Source organism: Syngnathus leptorhynchus, chromosome 13 (assembly GCF_054491065.1).
Source record: "Syngnathus leptorhynchus isolate UIUO chromosome 13, UIUO_Slep, whole genome shotgun sequence".
Taxonomy (NCBI): Eukaryota; Metazoa; Chordata; class Actinopteri; order Syngnathiformes; family Syngnathidae; genus Syngnathus; species Syngnathus leptorhynchus.
Window position 1 is genome coordinate 8,115,078 of NC_141207.1, and position 19,160 is coordinate 8,134,237.

Here is a 19,160-nt window from a genome sequence, read left to right on the forward strand (position 1 = left end):
TGTTCATAATGAGCTTTTTATTTCAAAGCACATGTAGAAGAGCAAAGTACATTTTGCAGTAAAACAACAAAAACTTTATTTTTTGTACAAAACACAAACACCGGCGAGACCATACAAAAATACTAATATGAGATTGAATAGAAACTGCGGATGTATTTACTTGGGTGCATATTACAAAATGTTATGATGACAATCTACAATAGGTTGACTTATCTAAATACAAACAAACAAACAAACAAAAATTGTCTGTCCACTGTTGCTTTTCAAGCAGCACTTTGCAAAGAACACAGGTCTGTAATCATAGTGGATATATCTAAAACATGTACACAGTTACATTTTTTTTAGTGATCTATACATTATTTATATATTTTATATATATCTATATATATTTAAAAAAAGAAGGGAAAACAACTTTGAGAGGCAATAGGACGGACTTTTACAGAGATGAAGATGTGCAACAGTGTGTGTGAGAATTGAAAAAGGGGACAGTTAAACATATACCACAGGTTTTTTTTTTTTTTTTTTAGAACCACGACACACACACACACACACACACACACACACACACACACACACACACACACACACACACACACACACACACACACACACACGAGAGGCTGTTCATTCACAGCGCATAATGCTCACACACACAAACGTTGAGTGACTGGGGTGTGTCGGAGCCCCTCCCTGCCAGCAGAATGAGCCCCAACCATCCCAATATGATGTGCCAGACTGGCTGTCAATCACACTGACCCCCCTCAAGTGTGTATGAATTTTTGCTTATAAAGATTTTGAGTGTATTTTAGATTCAGTCCAAAATATTTTTATCATGTGGTAATGTAGATGCCAGGGGGGGGGGGGGCACTCGCATAAACACAAGCCCCTACCCCGATTTGACCTAAATCTAAAGTAAATGCAACATCCCGGTTTTTTAGGCCGCACCCGACGAGGCCGGCGTGGCATTAAAAAACATTGTCGTCGGGTTTCCGCTTTGCCGGCGAGTGGTGATCACGGTCAATGAACTTGAACAAAAAAAAAATAAAACAAAACAGTGCTTTAAATTACATTTCTCATCCTTCCTGTTGCTCAGGAAGTTGTTGTTGCTGACGCTCCAAGGCCACAGAGACTTTAGAGAGTAAACATTGCTAGAATTCCTTCTCTCCCTTTTGCGGGAAGTTTGTTTTTGTGTCTTCATTTCATTATTTTGTCGTTTTTATTACCTCTTTCAAGCTCCGCCTGTCGGTTTCCAATTTCTCTCGGATCTGTTGGTGAACTCCCCGCACTCGCCCCCCCTCCCACCCAGGATGGGAGTTCCTCAGCGAATGAATGTGAGGGGTCGGAGGCGCGCTTGTTGAGATTGCCCTTTAGCTACATTCTACTGTCCGATGGGAGATGAGCGGCGACATGGACGGTCGCGGGAGGATGAGGAAGAAGAGGCGCGGCCGTCTTCCTCATACCATATTGTGGTGGTTGTTCCTGTCGATGATGTCGGATGAGGGCAGCAGCTCCTTCTTGATGGGCGACGGAGGGGACGGGGTCGCCTTCTGCCTGGGCTTGAACAAGTCGGACACGTAGTACACCTGGCGGCAGAGAAATTATGATGATTTATTTATGAGAAACAAAAATGAATTTACAGAGGGCTAATTTGTGAAGATCATTCAATCCACAAAGTTCTCATTTGGAGCACCAGCAGGTGACTAATCCGCCAGACGGAAGTGACTTGGGGGCGGCTCACCCAAACATGAAATGGATATTTGAGTTAATCCCCAATTACTCTCCACCACATCGGCCGTATGACGGAAGAGCAAAGAATGGCAGAGGAGAAATCTCTTCCTGCCATCGGGATGACATCACACAGGAAATGAGCCATCGGGCGAGCAGGAAGCGTGGAAAGTCATATCGAGAAAAAACACTGAACAGTCCACTTGAGTGTTTGAGTGTTCTCGAACAATAAATTAAGCCGTGACATTCAGCGGCCGTGTCATGACCTCGAAGGGTGACCTTCGCCGGGCGGATGACATCACGCGGACAATACACACAGCTGCTTATGAAACTCAAGCGCGTCTTTGTGTGGCTTCGTTACAATCTTTGAGAACAGTGACGTGCAAAGGTGGCCCACTAAGACATTATATTCGTTTTGTTTGTGGTATATTGACGGTTAATCAAAATGGCAGACTATGACTGTAATTAGCGGGGGAGCGGGTGGGCTCTTCCACCGCCCCCCCCCCTTTCTGCCCACGAGACGTCATGGGAAGCCATTGAGACACTTTTCCCATCGGAGGCAGCTGTGTTGACAAAACCTGGGAACTTTCACCCCTGAACCTGTCGCGGTAATGAACTTATCGCCATTTCCTGTGTATGTATAGACTACTGTAAGTGCCTGTGTGTGTGTGTTCCTAACCACAATTAAAATGCCAAGGCTGACGCATAAAAAGACGCCACGTCACACACAGGAGGTGAATGCGCATGTTAGTCATAAGCTTTGTTGGTGGTTATGACTCGCGATATTACGTTTTCACGATCATTTTTTTTCTAGACTTGAATTTTATATCTTTTGAATGATTAAATACATTGGATTAAAAACAGCCACTAGACCCGTTGTGTGATTTTAAATTCCAGCGGCCCCTCCGCAATCGCTGACCAAATGTCTCAACAGCGGCGACAATGAACTCTTAAAAAAAACAAAAAAACGTCCGTAGCTTTCTCCCCGACAGCTGCTTCCCTGCTGGATGTGCTTTTCTCGACCTCACTTGGCCCGTGCGTTGAAAAGTAGGTCACGCCGTCTGATAGGAAGTGCCAGGTAAGCGGCTTGGGCCACTTCCTGTTTGGGATTTCGACATCCCGCTTCCTTCTTTAGCATAAACCATTTTCGCGTGTTTCATCAAATCACGATTAAATTCATCATCATCAAAAAGTCAGTCACCATCTGTCATAAAACGAAAGGCTAGACAAGCAATGTGAATATGTCCACACTTGCCCTGTGTGTGTTTTTTTATTTATTTTTTATTTATTGCTGCTTGATGACGGGTTAAAGAGGTAACAGCAGCCTCGGGGCGGCAATAAAGTCAACTCCGCCCTCGTTAGTCTGGCTGCTTTCTTTTTAGGAAAGCACAGTCGGACAATTGCACTTGATTGACGAATTATTCTTTTGTAAATAAAAGTACAGACTGAAATATACTTTAATACGTTTTGCGCAAAATTACATTTGGGAGATTTTGTCACGTGTGATGTTGTCCAAGGAGCTCAGTGAACCGCAAGCATTAATTGCAGCAAACTTTGCTAGCACGAGAAGATCGACCCCGTACTGGGTAGCAAAGTATCTACATGTGCGGTGCCAAGCTCGGGCTTGGCGCCACAACTCCTCTCTTGCGAAATTTTTATGAATCTAATCCCTACCAAGGTAGAGCTTGACTGTGTGTGTGCGTGTGTGTTCATAAGTCTTCCCAGAGGTAGCTGAGTTGAGCCAAGGGGCCCAGTGCGCCAAAAAAATAAAATAAAATAAAAATCCCCCAAACTGAAATAATTAACAGCTTCATTCCTGTTTCAAAGGCTTATCGTGTTATTCCTCTTCTGGCTCGATCTCAGCCTCCTGCATGATGATAATGATGATGATGATGATGAAAATCATCTTGGGGCATTTATTCCCCCATTTTGCCAAGTGTAGATTTACACTGACCCAAAAGCAAGTGAACTTCTCGCAACGTGTTCTTCATTATAGACAATGACCTTCTCCTCACTTCACTGCTTGCCTGATCAATAAAGTTTCCCGCTTATTAAAAACAACATGGTTTCAAATGCTACCCCCCCTAATATCTCATGGACCGGTCCATCTCCCTCACATCATTCTAAAATTTGCAAGAAAGTGGGACACTCACTATGCAGTAGGCCACCAGGGCTCCTTGCACGAAGCCCGCCAGCACGTCGGTGGGGTGGTGCTTGTGGTCGGAGACGCGAGACAGCCCGGTGTAGAACGCCATCATCAGCAGGGTGAACTGCAGCAGCGGGCGCAGGAGACGGGCGCCGCGCCACGTGAACCGAGACTGGAGATAGAACTGGAAGAAAGAGGAGAGGTTACAAGTTAACCTGTCGTCGCTTTCAAAAGCACCGTTGCAGATGACAATCATTTGAAACAGAAATGAAGCTCTGCTGACACATATAGTACTAACAATTTTTATTTATTTATTTATTTTTATATTTATCTATTTATTTATTCATAACTTATTAATATATATATTTTTTTAAAACACACAAGACTTGGACTTTTCTTGAGAATAAATTTCTAACAGACTGTCATCATTGGCAACGGACTTTTCTCTGTTGACGCATAGCACGCCGGCTCATTCCGTATTCTCGCATCGCCTTTCTCAACGTGCACCTGTACGCACAGCCCAACTCAGTCTAGACCGAATCAAAGTGGAGAAGTGCGGCTGAGGAGAAGTGCAGAGCTTCACACACTCAACTGCCCGTGACCTGGACGGGCTCCTTTCATGGCTCTACACGGCAGCTGTAAAAACATCAACCCAAGAGGGAGGGGGAAGAAAAAAAAAAAATCGGAACCGCAGAAACGTACACACTGACGTAGACCGTTTTCAACGATGCTGAATTGATGCAGCTCTCGAGGACTTTCCAGGTTGCGATGAAGGGGGTGGTTGGGGGGGGGGGGTTACTGCCGTATTCCCACACTTACTGAAAAAGTGGTAAGGTCAGATGAGGTGCTTCAGACATCCTTCACTTCCTGTTTCTCATCAAAGTGGGCAAAGCCTCCGCCAAGGTCTGCCCGGCCCAAAAATCCTGACGTATGCTAACAATATTTGCAGACAGCCGCAGCTGAGTTCCCCGGTAGGCGTAGACTCTAAAAAACTCCCGAGCGTTTCCTCTCGGACACTCTATCATTGTTATTTCGGAAAAAGAGGAAGGGGATCCCTCCCATCCCTCCCGGTCGTGTCGGGGATTGTTTAGACTGCAGACTTCCTGTGTGGCGGTTCTCAGGTAGTCGGGGCGAGGACGAGCCGGCCGCAGCGAGCTGGCAAGTCCTCGGCCGACATCCGAAACCTCTCGACTCAAAGGGCAATTTGTTGAGGGCCGATGAGAGAGGGTGAGCCCAAACGAGGTTGGAAAAAAAAAACTGTGACATGTTTTGCTCACTTTGGTCAACTCTGTTATATTTTTTGTGTGAAGACAGTGAAACCTTGATTTAATTGACCTGAAACCAGAACGGGATTCCGGATTTTGTTTCCGAAGCAGCATTGTGGAATGTCCGTGTTAAAACAAACCCACAAAATCTCATAACCTCCTCACTCCTCCCTAAAAGATTTCCCAAACTGTCTGATATGCAGAGAACGACAATAAATAAGACTCGAAAAATTCCCACGGCGGCCGACAAAAGCAACGCCGAGTCTGGCGGTTCCGAAAAGCCATCCAGCCCATTCCCGTAACATCTTCTCCCTTTGTTGCTTTGTTTCAACCAGTCCGTTAAATGAAAACACACTTACAAGAAAGGAGGTGGAATGACGACGTGGGCTTGTTTTACACGCTCTTCACCCCCCCCCCATCTCCCCTCCCTATTTTCACACCGGGTTGCGAGTAAACGACATAGCTGTGGTCAGAACCGCAAATATCACGCTCATGTTGTTTCTATTTGCCCAACAAATGTTTGGCTCTTTTTACTGACGGTTCTACGAGAGGCACGACCTGCTAAAGCATTTTGGTATCCATTGTCTTCTCGTGTCCATGTATAAGCCCCTCCCCCGACACAATAACAATTTCAGAGTAACTTACTGCCAAGTAGAGCATGGTGAACATGGAGAACGAAGCGTGTCCAGAGAAGAAAGACTTCCTGTGGAGAAAAATATCAATAAAGTACAGAAGTATTAGAAACAGGTGCTGATATAAATCCTACCCGCTAACCCGAACCGAGCTTCCATAGTCCAGGGCAACATTTAAATCATCGGATAACTCCACCCACCTAGCTTCCTGCACGTCGCTCTCCTTGCCGCTGCAGGTGTACTCGGTGATGTAGCCCAACGAGCAGTTGATGGTGGCGAAGTCCGGCTTGCACACATCCAGGAAGTGCGGCCTCATGCGGCCCACCGACACCTTGGCGATGTCGGTGAAGGATTGGCTGATGGCGCATCCGAAGATAAACACGCCGATCTGCGGGATGACAACGCGCGTTATTAGCGGAGAACGTTACGCGGAGTCTCAGTTGAGGTCGAGGACGAACCTGTTTGTACAAAGCCGCCACGTACGGGTTTCCTACAAAGGACTTGGTCCCCTCGTTCAGTTGGTGAATCCTGTAGGTTTCGCCGATCGCAATCTACGAAAAGAACACTGGTTGACCTCGACTGTCTGAAGTCTTACAAGATGCAGGTGAGAGCATGCGGTGTGACGTTTGACAACATGCGTGAAACACAAAGACACACACACAAAGACACACACAATGAGCATGGCCTGCCTTTCCCTCAGGCAGTTTGAATGTGATGGCAGATAATTAACCGACGGTTTAATGGAGATGGAGGAAGCGGTGGAAGTAGGAAACCCTTGAGGTGCGTTTTTAGGTGCGGTTGGCCTAAACGGACAAAGAACGTTTTACGTACAGTTAAAAGCACGACTGTACCAAAATCCTAGAGTCTACAGCTAATATCTCTACCATGAATGGTTTGACTTTGATGGTGCTTAAATGGTACTAATGGTTTTAGCTAGGGTGAAGGAACCCCCCACCCCCCGTGTGATTGCTGTGGTCTTGACGTAGCCGAGGGCCCCATGAAAAGGCTCCGTCTGTACTTGAGGCGGCTTAAAACCCCAAATACTCGGTGCTTGTCAATCACGTCTGCACCTCCAGGGGTGTCTGAGTGACAGGCTGGCCGGACTCCATCTTGAAAACCACATCCAGCAGCACAAGGCTTCACTTGCTGACTTTGACCCAATGGTCTCAGACGTGCTATCGACTGCGTGCTGTGTATTATGCTAGCGCAGTGTGTGTTAGGTCTTCGAAACACACATTGGTGTTTATGCTATTGTCTGTAAATCGGCGGAGATAGAGCCCCGGGTAGACGGATAACGCTTTATTTGGATTGTAAACATGAACGTCGAGTCTTCTCACATATTTGTGTGCAGAGTTCTCCGCCAAGGACCGGGTCTATCCGGGATCCGAGCAGCAGGGAATTCCCTGACAGCGTACACGACGGTATAGACTTTAAGGAACGCCGCCGTCGGCCTGGCAGCAGACGCCACTAATGGAGCACAGCTGCGCCAGACACGGTAGCTTTACCCACACATGAGCGTGTAACTCGCTAAAGTGTCACGAGGACACCGTCTCCTGGTTCTAATAAGCAGAAGAGCTGAGCTAGTGCGATATACTCCGTCTGGGAACTTTTGATGGGAGCTTGGTGCTGCAAAGATCATCTAGCCCGACCACGTGCCACTAATTGACACATACAAAACCACCGCATGTCGTTATAGCATGTTTCCACAAAGCCTGACACCCCCCCCCCCTCCCCTTTTTCTCCATTCCCTCTCAACAACAAATTCTGCGGAACAGGAGTCAAGCCATGAAGACTTTACGTGAACGGGCTACCGGCAACTCAAGTAGGATGAATGGGACAAAGTCTCAAATATGTGGGCACCGGGGTCTAGCATATAAAATCTTTGGTGTTTGGCAGGCGGACACACAGAAAGACTTGGTGGGGGGCTTTTTTGCTACCACCGACTCACTTGGGGGAGCAAATTGTTTGGATGATTCAAAGTGGATGGAGTATGATTATGGAGGTATGGAAGGAGGACATGTAAAACACATTTATAGCATAGAATGCATGATAACATACTGGCAGAGATGGGATCTTGTCACAAAGGTCATCGACGGATATAAACGTCAAAGATTCATTTGAGCAGAATTAGCAGCGTTAAGTCTCAAGCAGGTCTTGAGTCATCTTGGTTAAGTCACGTCACCTGAAGGGGTTATTGCAGTCTCACATGCAGTGTTATTGCTCAAGTTATCAAATCTCGATGTACGGAGTTTTTAACTTGTCTCGAGTCTTAGCTTTCGTCAAGTCACGTCGTCAAAACAGTCACTCAAGTTGATACCGGTCCAAGTCACAAGGTTCCCATCACTGCCGATTGATCTACAATGGAGCTTCTATCATTTAATGGCTAGTTGAGGGATATCAAGGTTAACAGAGGGAGTGGTTGAGGTCGACTTACAGAGATGATGGCAATAAGAATGCCAACACCGCAAAGCATGGCATCGCTAATGGTGTCGCCTTCTTTTTGGGGGTAGCGGATGGACTCGTCCGAACAGTAAAACCCGCGCTGGTACGGCTTTATGGTGCTAGTCTCAATGATCAGGAAAGGCAGGCTAGCTACAAAACAGAGAAAGGGAGAGCAAGACAGGAAGAAGGAGACAGAGAGAGAGAGAAAGTACCAGGTCAGTGACACAGACATAAACAGGAGAAAGCACAAGGAGCGTCCCTGGCACTGGGGGGGAGGCTCAATGGGATATGGCAGAAGTGGGTGGCAGGAGATCATCTAAGACCTGCCATCAAAATTTCCCCCCGTTTCTGCCTTCCACGGTTTCCCCCCAATGCGGAGGGGGCGCTCGTTGTGGGGGTTGGGCCACTTACAGACACCGCGGGCAGTGTCAACCCAACAGAAGTGAGCACCGAGGATGGCACGGTGCTGTTCTTGTAGGGGTACGTCAGGCTGGAGTCACCGCAGTAAAACCCCCTCTGGTATGGCCGAATAGAGGTACGATGCAGAACAAGGCTGGGCAGCATTGCTACACACACACACACAAATGGATGGATGGATGATGACACACTCGTACGCATCTTCGTTGCTATGCTTCACCTGCTACTTGTAAACTTACCTGTAGCCTGAAAAGAAAACAAATGATTGTCCGATCACAGTCGACATATCAAACGCTACCACTTCTATATTATTACGGCGAGTCGTGATACGCGTTTTGACGCCGATACATCTGATCCAAAGTCATCTGGGATAGACTCCAGCTCACTCGTAACGAGGACGAGCGCTAACGAAAATGGATGGATGAATAGCTCGCATACCACAAAAGACATCAAATCCCCCAAATCCTGGCGTGCAAACCTTGGCATTAAACGTAAGGGAATTTTAAAATGTCTGCATATGAAGGCAAACATATCCAAGCCCACCCAACTGTGGAACATTTTTGCACGTTTGGCTTTGCAACCACTCAGAAATAGACGAAGACACAGAGGCGTCCCGAAGACCCGCTGACATCCGACGCCAGGCACCCCTTCTCCTTCGTGTCTCTGAGATTAGGGTCAACACCAGAGGTTCCCCTCCCCCCCTTGCATGTTGCCACCTAATGAGGCTAAGAACTTGTCTCAGTGCTGACGGGAGGGGCTGGAGATTGGGTTACAGAGGGGCCTGTCCTCAAAACACACCAGTAACCATGTCTGGAAAGGAAGAAAAAAACTCTCAGCACACATCTGATCCAAAGCCACTTTTGACATCTGCTCCTACTTGGGACAAGAATGTGTTGCCTCAGGTGTCAGACTGACCACTGACTTGTGTAGTCGGTGGCTTGCAGATGATGTTGGTGAATGTCGTCTCGACTTGTTACCATAATGACACCACAGCAGGTGCAGGGATCCGATTTAAGATGCCTAGTCTCGGAAACAACTCGGATTCCATGCAACACCGAGACCAGAGGTGGGCAAAGTTTGGCCCACCTCTGACCGATGCGTCTCGTTTTAAACCTGCTTCCACGGAAACAGTCTTTAGATGAGGTCATCTAAACTCCATTTGATCATCTAAAGCTCTTTAGCTTTTTGGGACGAATGTTTATAAAGTCTCAAAGAAAAGTTGCAGTCCATGTTTCAAAGGACGGCAGATGGTACGGCCACTCGAGCAAACGGGTTACGGTGCCAGGGCTCCTCCTGGAACTGAGCCCACTCGGGGCTTGTGCCAGACTTTGATGGTGACTTAGGAGAAGAAAGGCAATTGCAGGATTCTGGCGCGGATATTTATGCGAGTTGTTTAGGTTAATGCCCGAGTGAACTTGGCAGGAGTGAAAACACCAGCGGGCGTTAAAGCTAAAGCTCAGCGCAAATCCAGTTGCTAGGTAAACACTCATCACGAATTGAATCGGTTTCCTCTGTAGGCTTGTGTGTTTCTCATGGTCATTCTGAGAAGGCAAAGAAGGTTAGTGGCTTAAGAGTCATGAGAAACACAGCAGCACATGCTAACCGGTGCTTAGTGATGCGAAGAGACCATGGGAAACTCGCTAGCTGACTCCGTGTAGAGAAAGTGAAAGCGAGCTTTTGACAATGAATGAAAGACTCTGAGCTTTCTCTGAAGGCGCCGTATTTCTTCACGGCATCGCTGAGAAAAAACGTGTCGAGTGCCGAAACACGCACGGACTGGGTGGCTGGTCCAGTCGGGGAACAGTTCAATTAGTCTTATCAGATGCGGTCATGCATTTTTCTCTTTAAGTTCGTGAGAGGAAACCACTATGGACCATTTGACGTGACTTGCCTCCATAGCCAAGGCAGAGACTTTTTTTTTAGGAGGGGGGGTGGGTCTCCGACTGCTTGAAGTGTTTATATGCGCAGGTCACGGCTGGGTCTTTGAGCCTGTGCGACTGCCATCCACTCAAAATCCAATCACATGTTTCCTGCTCTGAAAAAAAGGAGATTACAGCATTCCCTGTTTGCTGGATTTTGAAGTGATTTTTTTTTTTTTTTAAATCTCAAAAACTGAGGACCCCCATCCCTATATAACTAATTTTCCCGAACATACATGAGAGACCGTGTTTGTTGACTTGAAATTTGAAAGCTTGTGTGAGGCCGATGACCTAGCCAAGGCCCGTTTGATTGGCTTTGGGGTTAATTTTGGTAGAGCAGGAATCAGATTAGCGATGCGGCTCCCTTCCAAGTCTCAAACTGTTCATCCTGCAGACACAAAGAAAACAAGAATAGGCTACACAATTGTGTTTTATCCCGTCGGTTCGGCTCAATTTGGTTTTGTGTATAAAACCCCAAAGACTCAAGTCCTTATTTCCCATTTTCAATCTCTACCTTAACAGTGTGACATCATAACAGGCTATGTGCTGACATGCAAACAAGAAACCAACAACTTTAAATCCTCCTTCAGTCTTAGTCATAATCCAGCATCAACTCACGGTGCTGTTTGTACGGTACCAATGTTCCATAAATAGGTCGGCAACAGAGAGAATAGAATCTCACGGAAACCCGACTTTGGCAACTTTTAACGCCGTTCCGTGAAATCAGCGGTACTTCCCAGGAGAATTGCAAAAAGTCTTACGTGGCTTATTGTTCCAATTGGATATGCTTTGATACTAATATCCTCGTGGAGCCAGTCTTTAGCTCTGAGCAAGCGCCCTTCGGAGCCCGCTATTCACATTTTAATAGGATTTAGCGGATTCCAAGAGCAGAATTAGAACGATATATCCCGATTATCGCAAACGTGGGTAAACGTCAGCCATGGCGAAAGGGGACTTGGGGTGGTATGTCTTGTCTCTCAAAACAGGAAATCTGAGCAGATCCGACACAAAAAAAAAAAAGGACAATTGGGTAGAAGGTTAGGCGATCCAATAACTTGAGAACCTTAAGAAAACAACATTTAAAACGCAATATGTACACAATGTGTTCTGATCGCTTACATCTAGACCCACCCCGGTCTCTTGAGGAAACCTGACATACTTCCTGCAATTCAAAGTCTCTCTACTCTCAATGCAACATAAACTAAGTCAACAAACACTCATAAGTGGCCTCTGTGTGCGGATATCGTATGTTGGCTATTCAATAAGTGTATGTATGACAGCGTGGGACTAGGAAACTGTAACAAGTTCGTAGGAAATCATGTCAAATGTCTACTTAGCCACAGTTGTGGTTTTCAAAGAGGCGAGCGATAGCTAGCATTTTGTTAGCCTTCACTTACACTATTGTGACTGTTAAGTCTTACAGTTAATCTTGGTGATCTGCATTTTCAGTCGACTGTATGGACTTTGAGGTGTGTTCAAGCGCGCAAGTGAGCAGAACTCGGCCGGGGGAAGGCTAAAGGTGAGCTATGTGACACAACTTTGGAATTCCACTGTAACGCGCCTGTTTCGCTCTTGTGTCTGTGTGGGCCCACGTGGGTGTCGAAAGTGGATGACTGCGGTCTCACTGGTGGTGTCGGCAAAAACTTTTTCCCATTTACATTTCTGAGATGCTCCCGTGGTCCAAACCTAGCTTGCTGCAAACAAAACCCCAGGGCGTTTTTGCAGACATTCATTGTGGTCGACTTGCTGTATAATCGAGACTCTACAATCGGGTCCTGTGCTTCTTTGGCTAATTTGGATTTAATGTCTATATCAATTTTTTTTTCCATGTCTATTTCAACTGACAACAAATCTTATTGACTAGAGAGGCCTAAATTGCAGTGCCTGGAAATACAAGTGAGACATTTCGTGCCGCTTGGGAACGGAGAAGTCGGAATTGTGTCACTTGAACCATGCGGTGTAAATCCAGCCTTTGTTTTCTGATGTGTGACACATGAAAAGACACAAAATGCACACACAGAGACTCACACAGTGCAGTGGGTCAGTGGCTCAGTGGCTGAGGTCAGCAAAGTGGTCTACAGAGTGAAGCCCTATCCTGCCCCCTCCCACCGAGGGGCCGCTAGAGCAGCATGTGCTTACTCAGAGAGATTTTATTCACAGGAATAAAAACTTCATCTAACATTCAAATATTTTTCTTATTCACCCCATTTCTGAAAACTTCTGCCTCACTGTATCATTGCAAAATAATCACCTAATTTTCACCCTTTAAGTCATCGATCAAGTCGGCTGGGTGAAGATCCAGAGCCACTTTCAAGTGACAGCCAGAGTTTGCATATGTTGGGGTATTACACACACATACTGCTGCTGCCTCTTTTAAGAGCACGGTGGGCCAGGCGCTCAGCTGCTTCTATAACGGGGAAATCTGAGCAGCGCCCCAGGGGGGGGTCGGCCGCATCGGGCTTGACGCCATAATGGCATTATTACCCCAGGGGGACAAAAGAGAGAGGCTCATCTTTGAAACCCGACGCCTTTATTCAGGACATTCCTTGCCTTTCTCATCTGCACCTCATTACCTTGATCACGGCGAGACAATGGGTGTCAAACCGGAGCCCCCGTGTGAACGATCTGTGCAACAGTTAGCGTGGACTTCTCCTTTGTATGTTAACTTGATAAGGCTCAAACAGAGGTGGCCCCAAAGTACCAAAAGGTTCAAATCAGGTCATGTGCTCTCCAATAAAGATACAAAGCTGATTAGCATCCAAGAGCTAGCCATAGCCGAGCAGATAAGCGCTACGAGACGCCCGCCGGCTAACAATGGCTCGGCGTGACAATAAACTATTGATAGATCGTGAGGTGGCCTTGAGTGCTTCTCTCTCTTTCTCTCATTCACTTATTCGTCCCCACACCCCACTAAAATTCAGTCTGTTGGTCATCATTAGGCCAAACAAAGGAACTCCGAGATGCATCAAAAGGCTTATTGTCCTCTATGAAACAGTGAAAAGTCCCCCCCCCCCTGCACCCCAAACATAGCATCTCTAAATCCACACAATACACACTCATAGAGAGGATTGTAGCCGGCTGCGTATAAACGAAAGTGACAGACAAGAGAGGCCTGTGTACCAGCAGGGAGGCCCAGGCTGGGACAGCATGGTGCACCACAAGCATGCAGCCCGGACCGCAGCTCGCTATCTGGCGAGCGCCGCTGCACTAAAGGGACTAAAAGTGCATAGATAGGCTGCAACTTCTCATATCACGCAGCTTGATCGACACAAATGTCTTCATTAATCTAGTTCAACCCCTCCCAAAAAAATGTTTGTATTAACGCCCCGCTGCTATCGTTTAGCCCTTCGATGACGTTTCCCATTATGTGGTAGCATTAAGCTAATAGACTTTAAGGCAGATTGTGTTTGAAAAAAATAAGCCTAGAAATCTTCCCAGTCCTTATTTTTCTGTGCGAGTAACAACATTCTAAGCTCGCCAAGATCCCGCACAGGCAATTAAAAAGTCAAACGCACGCATACACAAACACACGGAAGTTTACGCTGAGGCGCTGAGGTGTAATTGCGCACTTATCCAAATAAGCATTCGCAAGTGTGTTTACCTGAGAGGACTGTAATCATAAATGGTCGTAAAGAGGATTGTTGGACAACGGTAAAAAAAAGTGTGCTATAAAAAGTCAACTGAGACACTTCGAGCATCACAAGATGCTCAACTTGTCGCCGTGGGAACCACAAAAGGACAGATGTTCTGCTCCTTTGCAGCCAGGGCCTGCGTAGATGAAAATTAAATTACGAAGACAATCATATTATGAGACTGAGGCACGGGATGATGTTCCTGATTTTTTTCTAATTATTTGTCAATTTTTTTTTTTTCAGTTTCTGTGCAGCAAAATGGCACAAACTATTGCGGACTATTGCTTCAGACCACATCTACTGACAGCTCTGCGTACCCATAAAGTCCATGGAACACACACACACACACACACACACACACACACACACACACACACACACACACACACACACACACACACACACACACACACACACACACACACACACACACACACACACACACACACACACACACACACACACACACACACACACACACCTCTAATAGCAACCTTTGGCAGACACACACACACACACACACACACTCCAGGGGTTCCCACATTTTAGTCGGGCGACAGACCAGTGATGGAATACGATGCCACATGCACATGCAATGAGCTAAACGTAAACACGCGCACCGCAACACACCGCAAATATAAATATCACCGTCTGCATATTTTTCTTCCCGACGATTGCTGCGGCATATTTTGGTGACGTGCGTCCCGTAAATGTCAAAAAGTCAGCACGCGGTCGCTATATGTGTTTATTCCCTCACTCAACTTTAAAAATAAATCAAAACGCACATCAAGCTTCCTGTTATGTTTGTTTGTTAGCTACAACAAGAAGGCTCCTGGTTCAATTTTGAAGTTGAGGTCACCAGAAGTCCACTTTTTGTTCAGGCAGCCAGACATTGAACAGGATTTGTGGTAAGCAAACTGGATGGAGTGACGAAGCCCCGAGCTTGAAGTAGCGCAACCAACAAACTACATCAAAGGTCAATCCAACCTCAAAGCGTGTCGATGAACGTATCTTATCACGTTGTCGCTGGGTTCTATCAAGCCAAGCCACTTCTCCCAAAACTCCCGCCCGAGACGCACAAGGCCAAACAACCCGCTAGCAGTCACAGCACGCCTCTGACGACATCATAGCGTGCCCTTTTGCTTCACTCCCAAAATGACACCAGATGTCACATCAAGAGCGCTTTGGTCAGCTGAAGAATTTGAGAATTTACAGGAAATATTTGCGGGGCCCGGCTCGGGATTGAAGTGGCCGACGAGCCCGAGAGGTTAAAGCTATCCGGCTTTAATGAGCGGCGCCGCGTGACTGCTTGCATTGCAACGGCGAGCTAATGGTGGAAAAGGTGGGTGGGGTTGAGGGCTGTATTAGGTTAATGTCCCCGGGGGAAACTCCTCGGAGCTAAAAGGCTGAACCGCACTTACTAATTTCCCCTTATATCACTCATCAAAGTGCCCAACGCCTTTTGGCCTTATGTTTTGATATATCAAGCAACCATCAGTCCAATGTTGACTTAGAAAACAAAAAAATCATTTGCAGATGAATCAACTTCCTTGGTGGAGGTAATTTACTGTATTAAAATACTTCCATGTAACCAATGCTAAATGGAGATATTTTATATGCCCCCCCCCCTCCCAATGGGGTAAAGGACGATTGTGTCGGTGTTTTCGCTCGCTTGACAATGCAATGTCGCAACTGGCGTTCCCATTTTTGTGCAATTGCAGAGCCAAACAGAACCCCACGCCGCTCGTAATAGCAAAAAGCCGACCCAAAAAAAGAACTGGATGCAAGCTTGCCAAGCCAGGTTCTGTTGAGTGCATGTGTTCATCCTGTTGTGTTTAAGCATCATTAGCAGCTTTGATTACCAGAAGCGAAGCAAAAAAAAAGTTCCTTTTAGAAGGGAAGCCACGGGTGTGATTATGGGGCACCTCAGATGTTCTTTTCGCCTGAGGTTGTGTTGCTAGACATTTAAAAAAAAAAAAGTGTGTGATTGTGTGTGTGTGTGACACCACTGGCAGATGGTCTGCGTCAATGTATAGCGTACGCCTTTTCATGCAACTATCTGAGGCCCTTCACACACCCACATTCCTTGACCCGCACCCCATCTTTGTTTAAGCCCCGCCCCCCTCCTCCAACACCCCTCTTGTCCCACTAAAAATGGGCCAACCAATCGCCACGGGGAAGCCAGACATCATTTAACATAACAAAAGCAAAGTGGCCATTTGTGTGTTGTGATAACATTTGATTTTCTCTTTTTGAGCATTCTCTGACACGCAAAATGACTTTCTGTTGCTAGAAAATGTTATCCGACTCCCCAAAAACAAAATAAAAAAGGTGTAACCCTTGGACTGGCATTAGAGTTCAACTCAAAGTTAGGTTTGACATAATTTGACATCATTTGAGTGGGAATTAAATTATGAAATGATGTCATTTTTTCTTTTTTTTTTGGAACACCCTCGGGACACAAAACATGTGTGAATGTGTGTGTGGGTTCTTCACTCTTTACAAGTCGAGGAAGTCAGTGTTGCCAGGAAATTTGTTTCATGTGCTCTTGGAAGCGCTCTTCTGTGTGTTTTTTCTCTCTCTCTTTTTTTTTTAACAAGTACAGATGAAACACTTAAAAGCGCTTTGGGGGGGGAAAAAACAAAACTTTGCGAGCATCTCCGACAAGGCAGTAAAAAAAACAAACGTGTGGCATCTCTCGGTTGCTCGTGTCACATGTTTGGCTACTAGATGCCTTTTCCGTGGCACCTGCTGTTTCGGACGCAGGGTCCTCCCGCCTTGGCATTCCCTTCGTGCCGCAACACATGCTTAAGCAATTATTAGGCACAGGGCAACGCGTGCAAAGTGGACAACAGGTGAAGTCGAGCGAGCGAGTGGAGCGCCGCATCTGTAATTCTTCCAGCAAGAGAGGTAAAGTGAAGGCTACCGGAGATTAAAAAGTAAAAAGGACAAGGCAATAAAGTGATCTCTGGGCTGAGATTCAAACCGCAAGATCGTTTGACTGTGAATCCGACGTGCTAACCACTATTTAGCATGCTCGTGATTAAACAGTGTCATAAACTGACATAATTCAAAAATATTTGCATCTGGGAGTGGGGGGCAAATTGAGGGGGCATAAGAGTTGGAAGTGGGTGGGTGGGGGGGCACCAGTGCTATTTAAAGGACGGATCACAACACTTCAAAACATTTATATCCAATGGAAACACATTGTGTCACGGAAAAGTAAGATATAAAGTAAACGGTCAGACAAAAAACCCCCCCCAAAAAAACGGTCTATTATTTACACTTCTGTTGCACTGGAGCTGCATGATAACACATTACGGCACATATACTTTGAGAAACGATAAGCTTTTTGATTGACAGCCGTTCCAAACCACAAAGTGATAAATAAATTCAATGTAGTCGTGCACTCACCAAGTAGCAGACAGAAGATGTCCAGTGCAACCAGAAGTTTCCTCTTGCTGTTGTTGACACCGTTGTTGTTTAACGTGGAGCTTCCCCCGTTCCTTGTCTCTTGTGCCATGGCTTTCTCATACGTATAGTTTTGCATTGGACAACTCCACTCGTGTGCGCTCCGAATCCCACAGGCGCGCGCGCGCACTTGGCAAAACGATCAGTTCTGGAAAAAAAATGAAAAAACAAATACACTGTACACTAAAATAAAAGCAAAAAAAAACAAACAAAAGAAAAGTCTCAGAGAGGGGAGTATCGGGGTTTCAGCGCCGACTAAAGAATGGCAGCCAAGCGCCACTTTGCATTTCTATTGAGAAATGAGGCGCACATCGACAGACGCTCTTGTTATATCTTCTCCTTTCCACTCCTCCTCCTCCCCCTGCTCTCACGCTCTCTGCCTCTCTTCAAGTTTCCCCAGCAGACTGTCCACAAGGCTCAGCCCACATGCGCCTCCATCCCAGCATGGAAAACTTTTTTCCCTCTTTCCAGGATGGATGAGTCCGGAAAGTCCATTGCGCCCCCGGTGGTTAAACGCGATATGTCTACTAGAGCGCCTCAATCTGGAGATAAAAAAATCTTCTCTGTCCAAGTATACTAGGTCCAAACGTTCATAGCTAGCACAAAAATACATGTTATCCATTTGAGGTTTCATTTAATTGGAGGTGCAATCAATTAATAGTTAGAGATGACCTTACCAGTTGTGCAGGAATGTTGCCAATTCCGCATTGCTGCTGAATCCTCAGCTGCCCGAGAGCTTCTAGTCTTTTGTCCAGGTATAATTAAATAAAGTATGGGCATTTTTTTTAAGTCTCCAGAGGTGGATAGCCTGAAGCCAGCCAGCATGAGGTTGCAGCTCATTCTTCCTCGGTCACAGTGGTTTCTAAAATATCAAATTAGAGATACAAAATGGGGAAATATTATTCATTAAATATCATTCAACAATTTTGTGTTACCGATTATTTTAATAAAGTATAACAAACCGACAAGTTGAGCAAATGTGACTTTGCAAATTCCCCTATTAATGCAAGACAATAGTGTAAGTCTATACTGACATCTAGTGGCCACAAACCCAAATTACTTCAACTCAAACCGTCCAACTGCGCTGATTTGGCTTTCCATTTTTTGGAGAATGAACGAGCGTGTGTACAGTATGTTAGCGTATAACATTACGTTAGCTTTTTTGTCGGGGAAGGAACGTTTATTTTCATGCGAGTTGCGGTGCGCCCGCTGAGGATCACCTTTAAAGCCGAGAGGCGGAGTCATTCTTCCTCGAGCAAAAGACACGAAGCGCCCCTCCCTCCATGCGCACCCAACCCAGTCAGTCACCCACTCCGCGTTAACGCAGCGGAGCTCCTGGCCATCGCCGAACCGAGAAGATGGCAGAGCGGCAACAGCAGAAGCACGAAGGCAGGGTGAAGATCGGACATTATATCCTTGGCGATACGCTCGGAGTGGGAACCTTCGGCAAAGTAAAGAGTTAAGTCGTCATTATTACCGGCGTGTTTATATTTGTGTGCGTTTCGGTTGGA

At 46.2% G+C, this 19,160-nt stretch overlaps 2 protein-coding genes across 6 annotated transcripts in view; one reads left to right on the forward strand and one right to left on the reverse strand.

Annotated features, from left to right (window-relative positions):
* Window positions 1-19,160, reverse strand: part of plpp3 (phospholipid phosphatase 3) — a 24,934-nt gene continuing 5,774 nt past the window's right edge. Inside the window, exons 1-9 of one of the 4 annotated variants that reach the window (XM_085928871.1) lie at window positions 18,870-19,099; window positions 18,327-18,511; window positions 17,593-17,797; window positions 8,203-8,360; window positions 6,227-6,319; window positions 5,969-6,156; window positions 5,782-5,839; window positions 3,879-4,055; window positions 1-1,583 (exon numbers count right to left, since the gene is read on the reverse strand). In XM_085928871.1, the coding sequence (XP_085784997.1) occupies window positions 1,455-1,583; window positions 3,879-4,055; window positions 5,782-5,839; window positions 5,969-6,156; window positions 6,227-6,319; window positions 8,203-8,360; window positions 17,593-17,728 (939 nt within the window). In that variant the 5' untranslated portion in view covers window positions 17,729-17,797; window positions 18,327-18,511; window positions 18,870-19,099 and the 3' untranslated portion in view covers window positions 1-1,454. Of the gene's footprint in view, window positions 1,584-3,878; window positions 4,056-5,781; window positions 5,840-5,968; window positions 6,157-6,226; window positions 6,320-8,202; window positions 8,361-8,621; window positions 8,777-17,592; window positions 18,035-18,326; window positions 18,512-18,869; window positions 19,100-19,160 lie in introns of those variants that run through there. The other 3 variants (XM_085928870.1, XM_085928869.1, XM_085928872.1) reach the window with 3 other exon arrangements.
* The window catches only part of prkaa2 (protein kinase, AMP-activated, alpha 2 catalytic subunit), a 6,266-nt gene continuing 5,975 nt past the window's right edge, over window positions 18,870-19,160 (forward strand). Inside the window, exon 1 of one of the 2 annotated variants that reach the window (XM_085928868.1) lies at window positions 18,870-19,107. In XM_085928868.1, coding sequence (XP_085784994.1) covers window positions 19,008-19,107 — 100 coding nt within the window. In that variant the 5' untranslated portion in view covers window positions 18,870-19,007. The remainder of the gene's footprint in view (window positions 19,108-19,160) is intronic. The other variant, XM_085928867.1, reaches the window with a different exon arrangement.